Source organism: Elephas maximus, chromosome 15, assembly GCF_024166365.1.
Source record: "Elephas maximus indicus isolate mEleMax1 chromosome 15, mEleMax1 primary haplotype, whole genome shotgun sequence".
NCBI classification, from domain to species: Eukaryota; Metazoa; Chordata; class Mammalia; order Proboscidea; family Elephantidae; genus Elephas; species Elephas maximus.
The window spans coordinates 23036001-23054794 of record NC_064833.1 but is presented as its reverse complement, the minus strand read 5'-3'; the positions used below and the strand labels follow the sequence as shown (position 1 = coordinate 23054794).

General features: G+C 39.1%; 1 protein-coding gene across 7 annotated transcripts in view; it reads right to left on the bottom strand.

Moving 5' to 3' along the window:
* Nucleotides 1-734: 734 nt before the first annotated feature.
* Nucleotides 735-18794, bottom strand: part of ENPP2 (ectonucleotide pyrophosphatase/phosphodiesterase 2) — a 136399-nt gene continuing 118339 nt past the window's right edge. For 2 of the 7 annotated variants that reach the window (XM_049853872.1, XM_049853873.1), the window contains 7 exons: nucleotides 13813-13887; nucleotides 12360-12496; nucleotides 11344-11479; nucleotides 9799-9876; nucleotides 6547-6679; nucleotides 4449-4605; nucleotides 736-1346 (listed from right to left, as the gene is read on the bottom strand). In XM_049853872.1, the coding sequence (XP_049709829.1) occupies nucleotides 1176-1346; nucleotides 4449-4605; nucleotides 6547-6679; nucleotides 9799-9876; nucleotides 11344-11479; nucleotides 12360-12496; nucleotides 13813-13887 (887 nt within the window). In that variant the 3' untranslated portion in view covers nucleotides 736-1175. Of the gene's footprint in view, nucleotides 1347-4448; nucleotides 4606-6546; nucleotides 6680-9798; nucleotides 9877-11343; nucleotides 11480-12359; nucleotides 12497-13812; nucleotides 13888-18794 lie in introns of all 7 variants that reach the window. The other 5 variants (XM_049853870.1, XM_049853874.1, XM_049853871.1 and 2 more) reach the window with 5 other exon arrangements.

Here is an 18794-nt window from a genome sequence, read left to right as displayed (position 1 = left end):
ATTATTATTTAATGCCATAACTCTGTCCATCTGAAATTACCCCACATCCCAATCAGACCCTTTTGTCATATTATATTGTTACCAATACTTCTCAGCTGGCAATTTTTATTCTCTACTTTGATTGGTTAATTGTCATTTTATACCTATCCCATCCCACTGTTTTATTTCTCTTTATATCCTCCATAGTTCTTAGGCCAATACAAATTGTACAAAATATATGTTTACTATAGTCTCAAAAAAAAAAACCAAACCCAGTGCGGTTGAGTCGATCCCGACTCCTAGTGACCCTATAGGACAGAGTAGAACTGCCCCATCGAGTTTCCAAGACGTGCCTGGCAGATTTGAACTGCTGACCCTTTGGTTAGCAGCCGTAGCACTTAACCACTACGCCACCAGGGTTTCCTTACTATAGCCTCAGTTGAGCCTAATTAGAGTTTTGAAATAAGTTGCTCAAAAGAGCCTGTTCTTCCAAACTCCAAAATATTTTTAAGAAACAGGTAGAGATACGTTAATCAGGAATTCTGGTTCCCTTTTCCCCTTGCCCTTCTGATTTGCCATAGATACGTACCTAAACCATCACGTCCAGACCACTGTAATTGAACAGCATGGGCGTCCCTTTGATTTCGTGAACTACATCCCACTAGGAAGAGGGCCTAGTACAGGAAATATGTTTCTTACATGCATGAATACAACTGAAGCACACACTCGAATTTATAAGTGAAATCAAGGCCAAATAAAATAAGACAAACACTGAATGTGTGATTTATTATATTGAAGATTGGTCTATAAGGCTTAAATATGTCTGTCATAGTTAACAGTAAATGAATGCAACTTTACAAATCAGTATCTCGATAGAGTACAGGGCTAAATGTGGCAACTGTGCACTGGAAAATTAATATTTCCTCAATGTGAATATCAAATCTGCAGCACCGTTTAGAAGCTTCCACTAAAAATGCAAGCTGCAGTATTTATCACAAGCTCTATGCAGAACACAAGACTACTAAATCAAGCATTAGAGAAAAAACAGTGGAGTTATTCAGGCGTAATATGTCAGATTTGGGAGCAGGATTAAAATACTAACATTTTTTTTAATGTCCCAGTTTCAAATTAATAAATACAAAAAAATATAAAAATATACACCAGTTGATAAGACTGCACTACAGATGATCAGAAAGTTAAATCTCGCTTTCATATGTATGCATGTATGTCTTCAGTGACAGAATTTCTGGATAACTGCGGCTGGTCTTTCGGAAGAAATCAAGACTGGTAAGATGTTCAATGTCCCGCACCCGAGCTGTGTGCATTTTTATGAGTTCTTCAACCCATTTCGACTCATCCTCTGAGTTCTGCAATGCAAATAGATTATATTCAGGGTCAGAATCTTCCAAAGGTGGTTCTCCAAGTAATCAGTTTGCTCCAAGTCCACAAGTGACCTCTACGTACTCCTGTACACAGAGCCAACACATGTTACTCCCTCCTGGTCTCCTTGCCAATCCACTACATTCCTGTCATGATGTGCCACAAATACCTGCCCTTGGCCATAAACATTTTCAACAGCAATTAGCTGTACCAAATAAATGAGACATGTGGTATGAGAGGGTATTTGACTCAATAGGTTCTCAGAACATAAATCAAAATTAGGAAAACCAAAGGCCCTAGAGAATTCAGTCATTTGTTTTCTTTCCCAGCTGTCAAATAGTAATGTTGAGCACAGAGCAAAAGTAATTTAGAATGCTCCTCTGCCTCCCAATGGATATGAAGAGTTTGTGCCTAATGCACAAAATTATGTGTGTCCCTTCCTAGTCTTTCAGAAGAATCTGCTTCATCAACTACATCATCTCTTAGATTGGAGTGAACTAATATTTGAGTAATACGTTTGGCTTGAAGCAGCTCTGTTGATCCACCTGGGGCTTTGGGGCTCAAGAGGCCTGAGTTGGAACTATGGGTCTACCACTCCTTGACTATGTGGCCTTGGTCAAGCTACTTGACCTCTCTAGGCCTCAGTTTCTTCATCAGACACAAGGATAATAATGATTACTTCAGGTATGGAGATGATAAAGAAAGGGACATAGGAAAAAGAAAAGGATTGGAGAAGGAGAAAAAATGTAAGGTAGAGAAGCATCAAAGAAGGAAACCAAAAAACCAAACCTGTTGCCATAGAGTCAATTCCAACTCATAGCACGGGACAGAGTAGAACTGCCCCATAGAGTTTCCAAGGAAGGAAATATCTTTCTGTCTTAGCTGTTTGTCAAGAACTGTCTCATTGGTACAAATTCCCAATGAAAGGCATTCAGATGTCCCACATGAAACAATTTGTCATGTCAAACTTAAAACTAAAAAGTAATTCACGCAAAGCATTCCTTTGCATCCTAAGAACATCTTCTTTTCCTTTTGAGGGAAGTTGAAGGAAAGAAGGTGATCTGAGAGTCCTGATGAATTATGCAAAAATGACCACTTCATTACTAGACATGGGGCAGAAGGGCCTTTACAGATAATTTCATTTCCAAATGTACCCCGGAATTGCACTGGCTTCCAAGAATCTTTCTGGTAGTTGAAGGGTGGCTATGTGTCCCAGGGATTAGAGCACTCAGACATGCCCTCACCCAACTCTTTACCACTAGTAGCCTCACTGAACTATCCACCAAAGCCCAAGAGCCTGCAATGGGTTTTCTCGGAAAGCGCCAACCCACACAGACCTGGACAGGAGCTACAGCAGCTTGTGCCAGTGCTAAATATGTACCGTGAGGGTGTTGGTTCAGGAAACTGATGCCTGGCCATCCCAGACAAAATGAAGAAATTGCTTTGCAGGCCAGAGAAGTAACGATTTTAACCCTCCATGCTCCACCCTTCTAATCCAACTTAACCAATATCTCTGCAATTCACAGCAAAGGACAAGCCTAAATATAACTCTCCCCCACAATGATATTGACCAACCCTCAATGTGACCATATAATTAACGATGTAGGAGGTCTCCAAGCGAGTCAGGACCCCCTCAGAGTAAGAAGAGTAAGCATGAAGCTGTATTTGGAGATTTTCATATTTAGCTCAGTTATTTGATTTTTCAATGGCCAGTTCAATTTTACCTTTTAAGTGTAGTCATTTGGCATGTGGACACAGGGTGAAAAGGTTTTTCCTAAGTTAAATAATAGCCAGCTGGGATCATAGGAATTTAGGGGAAAAAAATCTGTTCTCTTGCTATTTCTCTCTGTGGGAAGTGATTTGACAATCGCATTTGCAGTAGTAGTAGCAGTAGTTTTTATCTGGCCCCAAGAGACTTTTAAATCCTATCTCCCACCATTGCCCTCATTTCCAACATTCTGCAAATCTACTTAGTTTTCTTGGTCATATTTAAAATTTCCATTTTTTCCTGTATCCCTTATTTTGCTTTGAATAAATTTAGCACTAATCTTCACCCATAATTGAAGCTATAGCCCAAAAGCTACAGTGTCCATGAAGCTGATAATCTCTGAAGTTATTCTTATTGTTCTTTGCCTTTAAGTATAGCAATTTCTGTATCTGTTTTGTTTGCTCTCCACACTGTAGATGGCCTAGGAGTAACGACTGTCTAATGTACTATTGATTCTCCCAGAGTACCTTACACAATTTAGGAATCTAAGTAGTGCTGTTCACACCAATCCCCTTCTATAGCTTATATCCCTGCTTCTTCTATTACATGAAACAAAAGCATAGAGACTGTTATTTTTAAAACCAACCTTGAAACATAGACTTTCCATCACATTAAAGAAACCCCAAGAGGTATGTGATTTGTCCCTGAGTTTATAGAATTAAAACTGGGCCAGGGGCACAGAGTATGTCTTCTGTCTTCCTGCCTGGGGCTTTTTCATTAAGCCATAATGCCTCCCAGCTGTCTCCACATTGAACAAATGAATCGGAAGTCACCTGTGTCACTTGAGCGGTTGCTACATCTGCCCTTATAACTGGTAGCAAAAGAAAACTCGATTTGTAAGTTATACGTTCCTGTGAGTGTGTGTGTGAATGTGTGTGTGTGTGTGTGTGTGCGTGTGTGTAAATTTAGTATGGAAATTTCCAAAGATCTACAGAATTTGAGAGAATAATACAGTGAACTCCCATGAACTCTTGACCTAGTTTCAACAACTATCAAAATTTTGCTGCTCCTACATTTGGCTGTCTTTTTATGAAGTATGTGTACCTTGTGCAAAACTTTAAAGTTTGGGCACATTTTTAATTGGCTAACACTGAACACTAAAACATAACCATGTTAAGCATATATACAAACCCTTACATATAAAAATTAAAAGTTCCTAAATGTTCAAAAAAGCTCTGTTTGGGTCTTTTCTTCTTTGTACTTTGGCGTATATTGCAAATGTCTTATAATAAGTACGTTCTAGTTAACCCAAGAAATTTGATTAAAAAAACAAAGGCTAATTACGTAAGCAAATCCTAAAGAACCATCTTTTAGGACTCACATTGCAACTCTCCTCATTGTCAGGTCGGTGAGGAAGGATGAACGAGGAAACAGAGAGGGGACCGTCACACTTGTCGGCAGGCTGGGTGAAATCCAGGCAGCTGGTGACGATACTGTAGTAGTGAGTTGGAACGGGAATAGAACTGCCTTCCACATACCTGGAAAAGGATGGTAAAATAAAATGACAATCAACATGGGTTCTTTCTTTTTTAAATTATGACCAATGAATATTGCTCAAGTCATTAAAATTCCCAGTCGGTTGGGTCATTTTTAACTCCTAAGCACTAGTCTGCCTCTGTATCTTTGAACATAATGTTTTCTCTGCCTGAAATCTCTCTGTCCCTTAGCCTAGCAGACATAGTGAGAAAAATATTCAGGTAGAGAAAAAAGCTTGATCTAAGACTTGGAGGCTGAAAATGATGAGATCAACACAGCAGAAACATAAGAATGGAAGAGTCAATAATAGCCAAATTAAGGAGAGTTCTGAGTACCAGGGTATAAGTTTGGTCTTTATTGTGCAGGCAGTAATGGTCCGTTGAAGGTTTTTCTGCTAAGGAATGGCCTTATTAGATCCATGTTTCAGGAGACAACTTTCACAGAATTGATATATAAAATCCATAAAATGAATCAGAGGCAGAAAACGCTGGAGCTAGGTGGGGGTAACAGCACTTTAAAGGCACAATGAGATCCTGAACTTGGTGTAGAAAAGAACTTAACCAAAAAAATACTAAGTGCTGAGTGCTAATGATGAGCTTGTTGTTATGTGCCATCAAGTCAATTCCAATCATTACAACCCTATAGGACAAAGTAGAACTGCCCCATAGGGTTCCCTAGGCTATAACCTTTATGGGAACAGATCATCAGGTCTTTTCTCCCACAGAGCAACTGGTAGGTTCAAACCGGTGACCCTGTGATTAGTAGCAGAGAACTTTAACCATTGCACCATCAGGGCTCCTTACAATGAGCCTACCAAATCAAAACCCAGTGCAGTTGAGTCGATTCTGACTCATAGCAACCCTATAGGACACAGTAGAACTGCCCCATAGAGTTTCCAAGGAGTGCCTGGCGGATTCGAACTGCCGACCCTTTGGGTAGCAGCCATAACACTTAACCACTACGCGACCACGGTTTTCATAATGAGCCTAAAACCCAGTGCCCTCATAATGAGCCTAGAGGCACAGACAGAAGTACAAAAATTCACAATACCTTACCAGATTTCTTCTTAATTTTAATCATTTTTCAAATATTGAAATCAAGGGCAATGATCAGCAATAAAATAAATATACAATTAAGATCAAATTTCTCTTTTAGTAACTGGAAAACAATAAGATGTCAACTTCTATTGTATTAGTTATCCATAGCAAACAATTAGCATTTTGTTCCCTAATTATCTGTAAGTCACAATTAAACCCTTTCTTATATTTTGTGTTGCTTTCTGAATGCTTTGTACATGTATAAAATTCATGATGACTTATTCTGAATTTGGTGTGTCTGCTTGTCTTCTCCATCAGACTGTGAGTTCCTTGTGAGCAGAGAGTATGTCTTACTCTTCTATATCCCCAACAGCACCAAAGATAAAGATTGAGACACAGCAGATTCTCCACATTTGTTGACTAATGGATACAACCAATATTCACATGCAATTTCCTATTGAGATGCACTGTCTCAAAAAATCTAAGGGATTCCTTAGTTAATGGAGATAAGTGGAAATCATCACCTTCCCACTGAAGAGTTGTTGAAAAGCAAATGACTTAGATTTTTTAAACTCTTTTGATACATCATCTTTCAAAACCCAAACCAAACTCACAACTGTTGCCACTGAGTCAATTCCGACTCATAGCGACCCTATAGGAGTGAGTAGAACTGCCCCATAGGATTTCCAAGGAGTGGCTGCTGGATTTGAACTGCTGACTCTTTGGTCAGCAGTCAAACACTTAACCACTGCACCACCAGGGCCCCAAGAAGACTCTAAGACCAAAATACTTAAGGGGCATCAGTTCTTCCCTAGATAAATATCTAGAGAAGATATTCTAGGAAAATAGCCTTGAGTGAGATCTTAGAATTTAAAAACACACACCAAGTAGAAATGAAAAGCTTACTGTTTGATTTTGTCCTGTGTGTCATGTAAACCATCGTAGTCATAGTCAAAAATTGGTCCACTTATCACATTAACTCCATTTCTTTCTGAAGCATATTTCTTCACCAGTACCCTTTGGAAATAATTCCAGACACCTGTACAAAGACAAAATCAGCTCATGAACAAAACTCCTAGCTTTGGCCAAATCCTTTCTATGCGTTCTGCAAGCCAAATGTCACAAGGCAAGCGACAGTAGAGACACTCTAATTCAGGAGGAAATCCATCCTAAAATATTATCTCTGTGTATGTCATTTATGAGCCAGCAAAGAGAAAGACAGGGAGCTATGAGATAATGGCAGGGGAAGGATTCTCAGATCAAGTGGCTACCGAGCTGAGAGCTGAAGGATAAGTAAGTGGACATTTCCAAGCAAAAAGATGGAGACAGAACATTCCAGGTATAGGGAACAATATATGCAAAAGAGAACGTATGGTGCTTCTGGAAAACTGAGAAAAAGGTCTTGATCTATCTCCACCTGACCTCATGATCGCTAGTTCCCGAATTGATGTCTCTATCCCTGACCTTTCCACACAGCTCTAGACATCTTATGCAACTACCCTTTTCATAATCCACCTGAATATCTACTAGTCATGTCAAAAAAAAAAATTCCATATAGAACTCTTGATTTTCTTTCCCAATCCTGCTCCAACCCTAGGCTTCTTCATTAGAGTTAATGGCACTGGTGCTCGACCAGATGTGAAGGCCAAAACTTAGGACTCACCCTGACTCCTCTCCTTGCTTCATACCCATGTGAACAAGTCTGGTCAGTACTACCTCCAAAGTACATCCTAATCATACCAAATCTGACCACTTCTCACCATTTTCACTGCTTCCACCTGGTCTAAATTACCATCCTCTCTCCAGGAAACTACTTAAAAAAAAAAAAAGCTACTTCTTGGGCTTCTTGTGAGAAACTCTTACTTTCTTACTTATTAAAAAGAACTCAGCCATTTTTCTCACAGCACTTCAACAGTTCTTTATACCTTCAGATGCTCTATGTTGAGTGAGAATGACAGAGCAGCCCACCAGAGCCAAAAGACCTCAGGTAATTATTTGCAATAAAGAGAGGAGGACAGTAGGAGAGAAATTCAGATGTTAACTTATGCACAAATGAGAAGCAGTGAGGGAAAGAAATACCAACGGGATGGTCAAAAGACCAAACTTGCAGAAAGGTACCATGTGAAAAACCATTCTCCTAGTGAAGAAGAACAGCAAGCTCTCTGTCAAAGGCTTTTTGCCATGCCAGCCTCAGGGTGGCACCATGTGATTATTTTATTACTGCTTGGTTAAAAGCACATCAATAAAGAGATCCAGGAAACCCTGATTTGTAGAAATTAAATGAAGCTGCATCCCAGGGAATACTGTGATATATGTATCCACCTTGGCTTCAGAAATGTTTCTCATGTTGGTCTGTGAACACAACAAGAAAACATCCCTTTAAAAGCATCGTTTAATTTTTCACTTATGAACAATGAATTCTACCTTTGAATAAAGCTTCATTTATTAACTGAGACATCAAATAAACCTTGCAGGCCATTTCACCAACATCAAGCTGAGAAGGTCTGCCAATATGGGGGACACTGTGCAATCATTCATCTCTATTTTAAGATTTTATTTCAGCCCCGAGAGTCCTGTAACACAGCCCAGTCCTTCTTTGCTAAGTGGAATTAGATCGATGTGCTTCCTATTCCTACCTTTCTCATAAGCATGGGGGTCTGCTCACTGTAAATGAACTAAAAAGAGGTAAATTACTCCTTAATGCTTTCTCTCTCTTTGAATACATGGGAGGATAAAAGGATGGATGGGTGGATGGATAGATGAATTCTTTGTTATCAGAAATAAAAAATGGATGGCTTTGGCTACTGGAAAATTGTCATATATCCTTAAAAGCTTTAGAGGTCATGCAATCAAACCTCTGATTTTTACAAATGAGAGGTTAACTGGCATTTCTGTGATCACATAGCTAGTGGTCACTCCAAAGCTGGGACTCATCATGCCTATACCATTCATACCATCACTATGATCCACAAATATTTATGTCATACTCTGTCCTATAGGGTCGCAATGAGTCGGAATCGGCTCGACGGCGCTGGGTATATAAAGAAACTATAAATGCTCAAAGAAACGAATACAATAATTTGCACAGTCTTAATACTGTCTGAATTTAGCACTCTGATCATTCAGAAGACCCTTTAGGCTCCTGCTGGGTATCAGAGTCAACATTCAGAATACATCATCGCCCCAAAAGAAAAAAGTGCTGGTGGCTTTTACTGTAGCATTCCATAAATACATATAAACCAAAAACCAAACCCACTGCCATCGAGTTGATTGTGACTCATAGAGACACAACAGGACGAGCAGAACTGCCCCACAGGGTTTCCAAAGAGCACCTGGTGGATTTGAACTGCTGATCTTTTGGTTAGCAGCCAAGCTCTTAACGGCTGTGCCACCAGGGTTCCATAAATATGTATAAGCCAGAAAAAAAAAAACCCAAACCTGTTGCCATCGAGTCGATTCCAACTCATAACGACCCTATAGGTCAGAGTAGAGCTGCCCCATAGGGTTTCCAAGGAGCGCCTGGTGAATTTGAACTGCCGACCTTTTGGTTAGCAGCCTTAGCTCTTAACCACTGTGCCACCATAAATATGTATAAACCAAAAAAAAAAAAAAAAAACCCACTGCTGTCGATTCTGACTCATAGCGACCCTATAGGACAGAGGAGAACTGCCCCCATAGAGTTTCCAAGCAGCACCTGGCGGATTTGAACTGCTGGCCTCTTGGTTAGCAGCCGTAGCACTTAACCACTACACCACCAGGGTTTCCTAAATAAGTACAAATGTCAGTTGATTTCTAAAATAGAGAAGACCTTTTTTAACCATTGAAATAACGACTGTAGACATAGAAATATCACCAGATTAGAAGGAAAATGCAAACTTGGTTGAGTTCAGCTACTACCATTTATGACCTGGGTTGCCTTTTGGGACTTCAATTTCTTAATTATAAATAAGGGATAAACTACCTGTGCTGCCTCACACACAAACTTGTATTTGAGATCAAAATGAATTTACCTGAAAGGTCTTCAAAAATTGTAAAGACTAAACACATTAAAGATATTATTATTGGTATTATTAAAATTAATATGGAGGTAGAAAAGTGGTAAATTTAGAAATATTTATTTTCCTAAATCACAGTTTATTAGGTAAATATTGGACTTACGTTTGAAAGCAGGATACATGGGAACCATATTGGTTACAAGGAATGCATCATATTTAGCTTCTGGTGAAGAGCTCAGATCTAAACATTTAGAAAACAAATAGTACCCGTCACTTAGCAAAATCTACATCAATAAACAAGGATTCGTCTACAATGATCCAATGAACTGAATGGATCTATTCTTTTATTGCCTCCTTCATACATTTCCACCTTCCTTCCCCACTCAATCTGTTTCCTTCACTCTATAGCTCTCTCTCAAAACAATTTCTTCAATGTTTTTTTCTTCTTTCCTAGTCTTTTTTTTTAGTCTTGGGTCTCCTATGATGTAAAAGAATCTTTGACTCAACTAGACCAATTCAGACTTTTTAAAAAGTCATCAGGTAACAAGAGATAATTAAAAGGCTTCACCTGTTTCTGAGAGATCACTTCCTTAATATTATTCAAAGGACTAACGTCTTAATGATTTACTATTTCACTTTCAAATTCTCATTTAATGATGGAAGCAGGGACACAGAAGAATCCTTCACACTTTAGGACTTCCTGAGAGAATAGGATTTTTGAAAGTTGGTCTCTTCTATGGCCAATTTTGGAAGGATTCCACAGAAGCCCAGTTCTATGATCTCTTGAGTGCCCCTGTCTTGAAGAAAACTCGAGCCACTGAAATTACAAGTTTAACACTCCAAACCAAAACCAAAACCCCATTACTGTCGAGTTGATTCTGACTCATGATGACCTCATGTGCTACAGAGTAGAACTGTCCCATAGGGTTTTTTGTTTGTTTGTTTGTTTTGGCTTGGATATAATCTTTATGGAGGGTCCCTGGATGGTGTAAATGGTTAAGCACTTGACTATCCTATTCCCATCGAGTTGATTCCAACTCTCAGAGACCCTATAGGACAGAGCAGAACTGCCCCACAGAGTTACCAAGGAGCAGCTGGTGGATTCAAACTGCCAACTTTTTGGTTAGCAGTCATGCCTCTTAACCACTGCACCACCACGGCCCCAGCACTTGACTACTAACCTAAGAGTTGGTGGATAGAACCCACCCAGAGTCACCGCAGAAGACAGCCCTGGTGATTTGCTTCCAAAAGGTCACAGCCTTGAAAACTCTATGGAAGAGTTCTGTTCTGCACACATGGCGTCACCATGAGTTGGAACTGACTAGACAACAACTAACAGCAGCAATCTTTCCCGAAGCGGTTCACCAGGTCTCTCTTCTGCAGAGCAACTGGGTGGGTCTGAACCACTAAATTTTAGGTTAGCAGCCAATGGCAAATGGCTCTTGCCACCTAGGCTCACTCACCCTTCAGACTCCACAAAATAACACATCTCTACAGTCCCCGGGGAGCCTTGGTGGCACAGTGGTTAAGAGCTCGGCTGCTAACCAAAATGTTAGCAGTTCAAGTCTACCAGACACTCCTTGGAAATCCTATGGGGCAGTTCTCTCTGTCCTATAGGGTTGCTATGAGTCAGAATTGACTCGATGGCAGCAGGGCTGGTTTGGTTTTTTGGTTTTGAGTCCCCAGACCGTGATACACTATAACTTACAAGGAGGAAACAGGAATCCATAGGACATCTGTTTATCATTTTTGTAGGCCAAACAATTCTGACTGAAACTCGGAGAAACACGGACATCAGGCCGGACACAGCTGGTCAAGTGCTCAGGGATCACAGAGACCTCAGCCTGCATGGGGAGGCAAAGGCACTCAGTAATGCCAGCTCAAAGACAACGCCAAACCAACATGGAAATACCGATGCAATACTGATGTCTTATGAACACCCAAAATCGAAACTCTAGTTTTTGCTTTAGCTCAGATTCCGACTCCTTGAAAAAGTCTTCAGTTTTAAATACAGTAAGCCAGTAATTTTCAAACCCTTATTTTTTAGCAGAAGAGCCCTTTTATCAAAGTCTTCAGTAAAACAACTATATATAAAGCAGAAATCCAACTGGTGAAATAATGAAAAGTATTCCAGGGAACACAGCTTAAAAAATAACACTCTAAAGACTAACACAGACATATGAGCTATCTCCTAAAAAGAAAGACTCTGTGTGTGTGTGTGTGTGTGTACACTCAAAAGCATGCATGTGTTTGTGTGCACACAGTATAAATTAGAAAGGAACTGGGTTTTTAGCAAAGTATTCTTTTTCATTTGTATTCAGAAATTAAAAATGTACCTTAACTACCAAATATTTTTTTCTAATTCCTGATATAAACCTACCTAGTCATCTTCCCCAAAACTGAAACCCTAACATAAATCCTTCATTAAAAATCAAACAAATAAATCTTGAGGACTTCTTTACCTATTGGGCAGTGACTTAAGCAGAGTAAAAGAAACTAAGACAATGAATATGCTTCCTTCAATACTTAACATATTACCATGTAGTTATTAGAACTTTAAATAAAGTCTATGTCAAAATCTCTTCAATAGATTCAATATAGGGATTCCTTGTCAGAAAAAACAAAAATCTTTTCTAAGACAGAACTCTATCATGCAAGGAATCATTGCATGATCCCAAGGAATTTACTGAAATGAAGAATATAAAACCCAGTTTTCCCAATGACCTGTTTGGAAACAGTGTATGATGTCCAGAGTGGCATCAGGAATATTTCACTATAACCACTTTCGAAGTCAGTATGACCCAAGATATCATATCTAGTCCGATAAAGCACTGCAGGTCGTCCATAGAGGAGGTGCCGCTCTAGGAAAGAAAAGATAAACTGTATTAAATGCATACTAAACTTCACATCAAACGCCAAAGCAATATGGGGAAAGAGTCAAGTTTTCCAAAATTTGCTTGCTTACTTATTAATAATGTAGCACCTTCTCTCTAATCAAGTTAGTTTTCCTAACCCTTTGTTGGTTTATCTGATCACCTAAGCAAGGGTCAAGGCTTGGAGTTATCAAAATTATAATATAAATGTTATATTTATATTAAAGTTTTTTTAGTTGTAAAAAATTTAAATTATATATAGAAAGAAAACATGTAGCAAATTTTGAAACGATTCAGCTAAATGGAAAGCCAATAGGAGTGAATTTTTATAGAATTAATTCATTTGACCCCTGAAGAGGTTTATCAAATCAACCAAGGATTTAATTAAGAGGAAGGCTCTCTTTGATCATTATTTGCAAATTACAACTTAAATATGTATTATTCGAGCACAAAAAGTGAGCAATAATGAGCATTTAAAGTAAGCTGCTTTGCCACATGGAAGAAAGCTCCTTCGGTAAGAATTTAAAGGAACATGTATAGTAAAATAAGTGGGCATTCAGGAGGGCCCTTTAAATACACAAGAGGCCATCAGTTTCCAAAGAACTCAGTTAAGACCTCAGGATGCAGATTCGGACTCACAAGGGAAAGGCCTCCTCTTAAGAAGAAAGTTCTGAGCTCTTACTCTTTGAGGAAGAAGAGATGCGAAGTTAGGATGCAAACCTTCATCCCACACCCAGCGTAAATGCCTGGAGCTTACTCTGTCCATTTTGGATAAGCTGAAGTCAGAATTGCCATAGATTCTTGGAAATTGGGGTCCTAAAGACCAAAATATTTAGAGATTGAGGCTAAAAAAAACCCAGTGCCGTCGATCCCTAAATGATAATCAAAATATTTGTTTCTACTATTATTTTTACTAAAGAAAGTCAGTTCTGACAATCACTTATTAAACTATCTATACATGTTGCTTTAATTAAAGTGTTACCATCCTCTGCACGTAACAGAGAAAACCTTTTGTAAAATACTTTGGGAGACCCTCCCAAGTAGAACTGATGATTTGAGGCAAAGCAGCCCACACTGTTATAGCACAAGCCTGTTCTGGGTATTTTGGCTTCTTTAGCATTGCAATAAATGTAGAAGCCTTGGTTAAACTGCCAAATTTAGGGACCCACCCCTAAGATTTAGGATATAATATGATTATATTACATAAAGGAAATAGATGAACAAACAAAAAGCCAGCAAATCATAACAGTAGTACTTGAGGGCAGTTAATCAACCCAGACTTTCCTTCAAAACTCAAACCAAACCTTTTCTAGGCTCAAAATTTCCATTAACGTTTTCCTTGTTTTCATTTTTGCTGCCTCTGAATTTCCTGGTTTCAGCTGGAAGCAAAAGTATCAAAATTCTTTGAGAAGCTATTCTCTTTAAATCATTCAAGTTTTAATGCTTACCAAACACATTCCTCCAAACTCAAATGCAAACCTAGCATCCAATCTATACCATTGAGGGAACAACAAAACAGCAGCCATCTTTCTCCACGCAACACCCCTCCCTTGGAGCAGTCACCAAACAATAGTCTCAGACCACCTATGTTGTTGTTGTTAGGTGTCATTGAATCAATTCTTACTCAAACCAACTCCACATACAACAGAACGAAACACTGCCCAGTACTGTGCACCAACTTTGGGTCTTCCTTCAATTCTCATTTATCAGCATTCTTCACCATGGCTCCATTCCAAGGAAGCTGGTTTTTTGGCTTTTTTTTTTTTTTTTTTTTCCCAACGCTTTGTTCAAAAAGTTGTTGGCAACCCTCTGCTATTGTACATGTTATTCCCTTTCTTTCCACCAGGAATAAACTTTCCAGCAATCCTATCACCTATCTCCTTTCAAATGTATTCGTTAATGTAACCCCCCACTCATCAAATATTGACTCAGTATTTTTTTTGTGTCAGACCTTGGTCTACAGAATGGAGACATTATTCAAAGATGACTAAGATAGAGCTCTTACCATTAAAGAGGCAAAGAGGCCACTGTCTAGTAGAAGAGACAAACATGACACAAATTACTAAAACACAATACACATGTACTATATAAGAGATATCTACAAAGTGTTAGGGGAACACAGAGGATAATGAATATGGTGCATGGAGGTAAGGTGGCATCAGTACAGTCCTTACAGAACATATGGACTTAAGCCAGGGCAACCCTACATCCTATTTATGCCTATTGTCCTGGCATAATTGTTAACAGTGCCCATCTTCACCCTCAAAAGTAGATGACAAATAATATAGCCACATAATTCAGCTTACCTGGAAGAGACATCAGGAGGAGAGGGAGAAGAGACATTTTAAGATTCACTTTTTCCTGAAAGGTTTACCCAATTAGGTGTTTCCATCTCTGCTCATTCTCCTGCTTTACATGTACATACACTCCATTTTCCTCAGAAATTTGGGCTTCATAATTCCCAAGATATTGTCACAACTGTAATTTTGCACACAGCTGGAGCACAAATATATCATTATCTAACTGTTTCTCAAATGTTACTGAGCATAAATGGCAAAAAGGAAAAATATAGTGGTTTTTGACAGCCTCCTGCAATCCAACCAAGATCCCCTACTGACCCAAAGAATCTACTTGGGTCTTCCCAAAGCATAATAGTTTTATCTAAGAAAGAGGTGAAATAATCTTTGTAGTAAGAAAGGATAACTTTAAAGTCTGGAATCAAGATTTACATTTGACTTTTTCAGTTAATCAAAGTATCAAACATAAAGGTTCCCAGACAAAATCTGACTCTGTTCTTTGTGACATCTTCAGTAAGCTACTCACCTGCATTTCTGTTTAACAAAAAGTCCCTACTCCAGCCATATCAGCATATATGAATCCCAGACTTTGGACATGTAAGCTCTTTGTCTCAAGACCACCAACCCTGGAGACCAGCCTGTGAGCTTCTGAAACATTTTCCTCATAATTTCTTAATGGGAATCCAGTATTGTCTCATGTCTTCCCAGGCTAGGTTCCTACTCCATGGAATTCCCAGACAGAGCCTTCATTCCACATCCCAGTTCCCTGTTTACAATAGTGTCTCTGGCATTTTTGATGCATGCCAAGGTTCCCCTCCAGATACCACATTTGGCAAAATGCTGCAAGGCAAATCTTTTTAAGTGGTGTGGACTTCCCCAGCATTCATTCTTTTTTAAAGCCTTCCAGAATTTAGTCATCCAGAGTTGAGTTTGTATTTCTTTTCCCTCCTCAGCTTCCTGATTCATATTCCCACAGATTAGCTGGCTGACAAAAGAGCGACATGAAAATCTCTCCACGTTTTAATTTTTTTCACGTGTTCGCTCCCACAATAATGTTCTTAAATTTTACCACCAAATCTCTACTCAAGTTCTTTCCTCTTCCTGCATCCGTTCCCCAACTTTGCCTCACAGGTGCCTATTATTTGCTGTCATTCCAACCCCCTCCAGGATTAGATTAGATGGCTCTAATACTCTGGTCTTTTTTACCTCAACCTTTAAAACACTGTATTGTAATTCCCTAAAAGGCTAAACCCCCCAATAGAATAATAACTTGATAGGAACAGGAGCTGTATCTGTCTTGTTCACCATTATAACCTCCACTGTCTAAGACAGTGCCTAGCATGTAATGTGCACTGAGTAAACATTTATTGAAGAAATGACTGATTTTTTATTGATTGATTTTTTAAAAAATACAATTCTTTAGTACTGTCAAGAACTGATTTTTTTTTTTTTTTTAAACATATAATCTGCCTAATATAGCCCTGAGAGGCAGATTGGGCAGATATCAATATCATCGCCATTTACTGATGAAGGAACTGTAGTTTTATGATTTGTCCAAGATTATTCAGCTATATGGGAGCACCGAGAATCTAGGTCTCCGCTGCCACCCTCCTGGTCCATTATTCTTCTCCTTAAGCTTTTGGCCAGGCTCTATTTAGATGCTGACTTTGGGGTGATACTAATGGGGAGCATACTGTGATGAAGATTCAATTCCTCCTGAGCAGAGTCCTGCCCAAGTAGTGCCTACTGAGAAGCTAATGAAAACAGTGGTTTGTATCAAGGCATCTAGCACTTCAGAAACAACTTCCAAACCCTGACATGCACAGAGACACTCTCATGGCATGTTCTCTTTGTTCTAAACCTTCAAAGAAGAAGCACTTTAAGAAGAAAGCATGTGGACTTTAGAGTCATAGAGACCTGAAGTTAAGACTCACCTTATTTCTTTGTAGCGCTATAACTCTATAACTTAATCTCCCCAAGCGACATACCATACGGGAACATTCGAATGTTTAGAGGCAAAATATGTAAAGCCCCTAGCTGATTACTTCCAGCTCTCTCCCAAAACCTACACAAATACACAGGTTGATCTCCTTTCCTTAGCACAATTAACATCTCCAGTGAAATAACAGAAATGAAAAACATTCCAGAGTTGAAAAAAAGATACCAAGGGATTCTGTCTCTACCCATATTCAGGACTTCACATTAAAGTCAACAGCAACTCTAGTGTGGAAGTCATTTTTCTATCCAAGCTTCCTTCTCATTGTGTGTGAGAGAGAACCAAATGTATACCAAACAAAAAACCAAACCCGTTGCTGTTGAGTCAATGCCAACTCATAGCAACCCTAGAGGACAGAACAGAACTGCCCCATAGGGTTTCCACAGAGCATCTGGTGGATTTGAACTGCCGACCTTTTGGTTAGCAGCCAAACTCTTAACCACTACACCACGAACAGGTGTTAAAATAATTTTTAATTTTTTTTTTCCACAAATATAATACCCATTGCCGTCGAGTCGATTCCGACTCATAGCGACCCTATAGGACAGAGTAGAACTGCCCCATAGAGTTTCCAAGGAGCACCTGGTGGATTCGAACTGCCAACCCTTTGGTTAGCAGCCATAGCACTTAACCACTACGCCACCAGGGTTTTCCTACAAATATAGTAGTGAGTGTTAACTTGACTTAAAAAATCTAAAGCATTTTTATGACAATATAAATCAAGAAAAAACTAAGGTGAAAATAAATGCTGCAAATCTTTTAACAGTGAAAATTGCACCTGGCTATAGGGTCGCTATGACGACTCAACAGTACTGGGTTTGGCTTTTTGGTTTTACTGCGCTAGAAGTACTTGTTATGAGAGATTTTAAATTTATCATTTTGTTCATTCATTCGTTGATTCAATGGCTTGAAGAAAGGCATTTTCATTGAACAGTGAATTTGCCAAGACCCTAAGTGTGTGTGACCCAGAAACAACAACAGACTTGCAACGAATATCTGAAATTCACCACATATCTAAAAATATTAAGACTTTAGCAAGCAGTTTATATCTCCATTTTTAAGGATGACATTTTCCTCCTCTTCATTTTAGGGAAGGACTTGATTCTGTAACAGTTTAAACATTTACAGCGAAATATTGCCCAAGATTAATTTAATATACCTCTCTCTTATTACCTCAAATATTCCTTTGGTTGTTTCGCCACATGGATCGTACAGCTTTTACACAGCTGTTTTATACAGATGTATGAGTGATTTTACAGCATCTGACATTAAAACAGCCACATATGGATGTTGCCAGTGGGATGTGCAGAACATATGGTTTATTCCGAAAAAAATCAGCTACCTACATCTGTGTTTAGGAAAAAAACCAGTAATAAAAATAATACGACATTACCTTTGGATAGAACCTTAGGTTCAAAGTGCTTGAAAAGCCTCAATGCGTATTCAAAGGTATCCAGAAAGAGGAAGTAATTATTCTGAACATAACACGCACGTGCACACACACCCACACAGTGACGCATTCACAACGTTCCACTCCAGTGGAGCAGATACTGATTACTTGAAGTGGGAGGCTGGATTTATGAAGCAGAAAACCTCACAAAGGCCTGCAAGAACTTGGACCAAGAAAATATAACTTTGCAGCTAAGGAAATGACTGAGATGGAAATCTGAAGGAGACAAAGACCAAGAGACAGAGAGACCAAGACAGAGAGAGAAAAATGGAGGCTGACATGTATTCCAGAATCTAAACAAGGAGATGTTCTGCACATAGCAAAACGCTGATACATAATTATTTTTATTTCATGCAATATGTTTAAGTCTCTCAAAGGCTATTCTACTAGGTCAGGAGCAGGCCAAGGGGATGTGCTGTCATGGTCCTCCCCTAATATTTTATAGGACCGTTTTGAAGCTACATGTTAGAAACTATCAGTGACACAGCTAACAGAGCCAGATGTCTCGGAGAAACCAGTGTCCAGCCGAGAACAGGCGCTTAG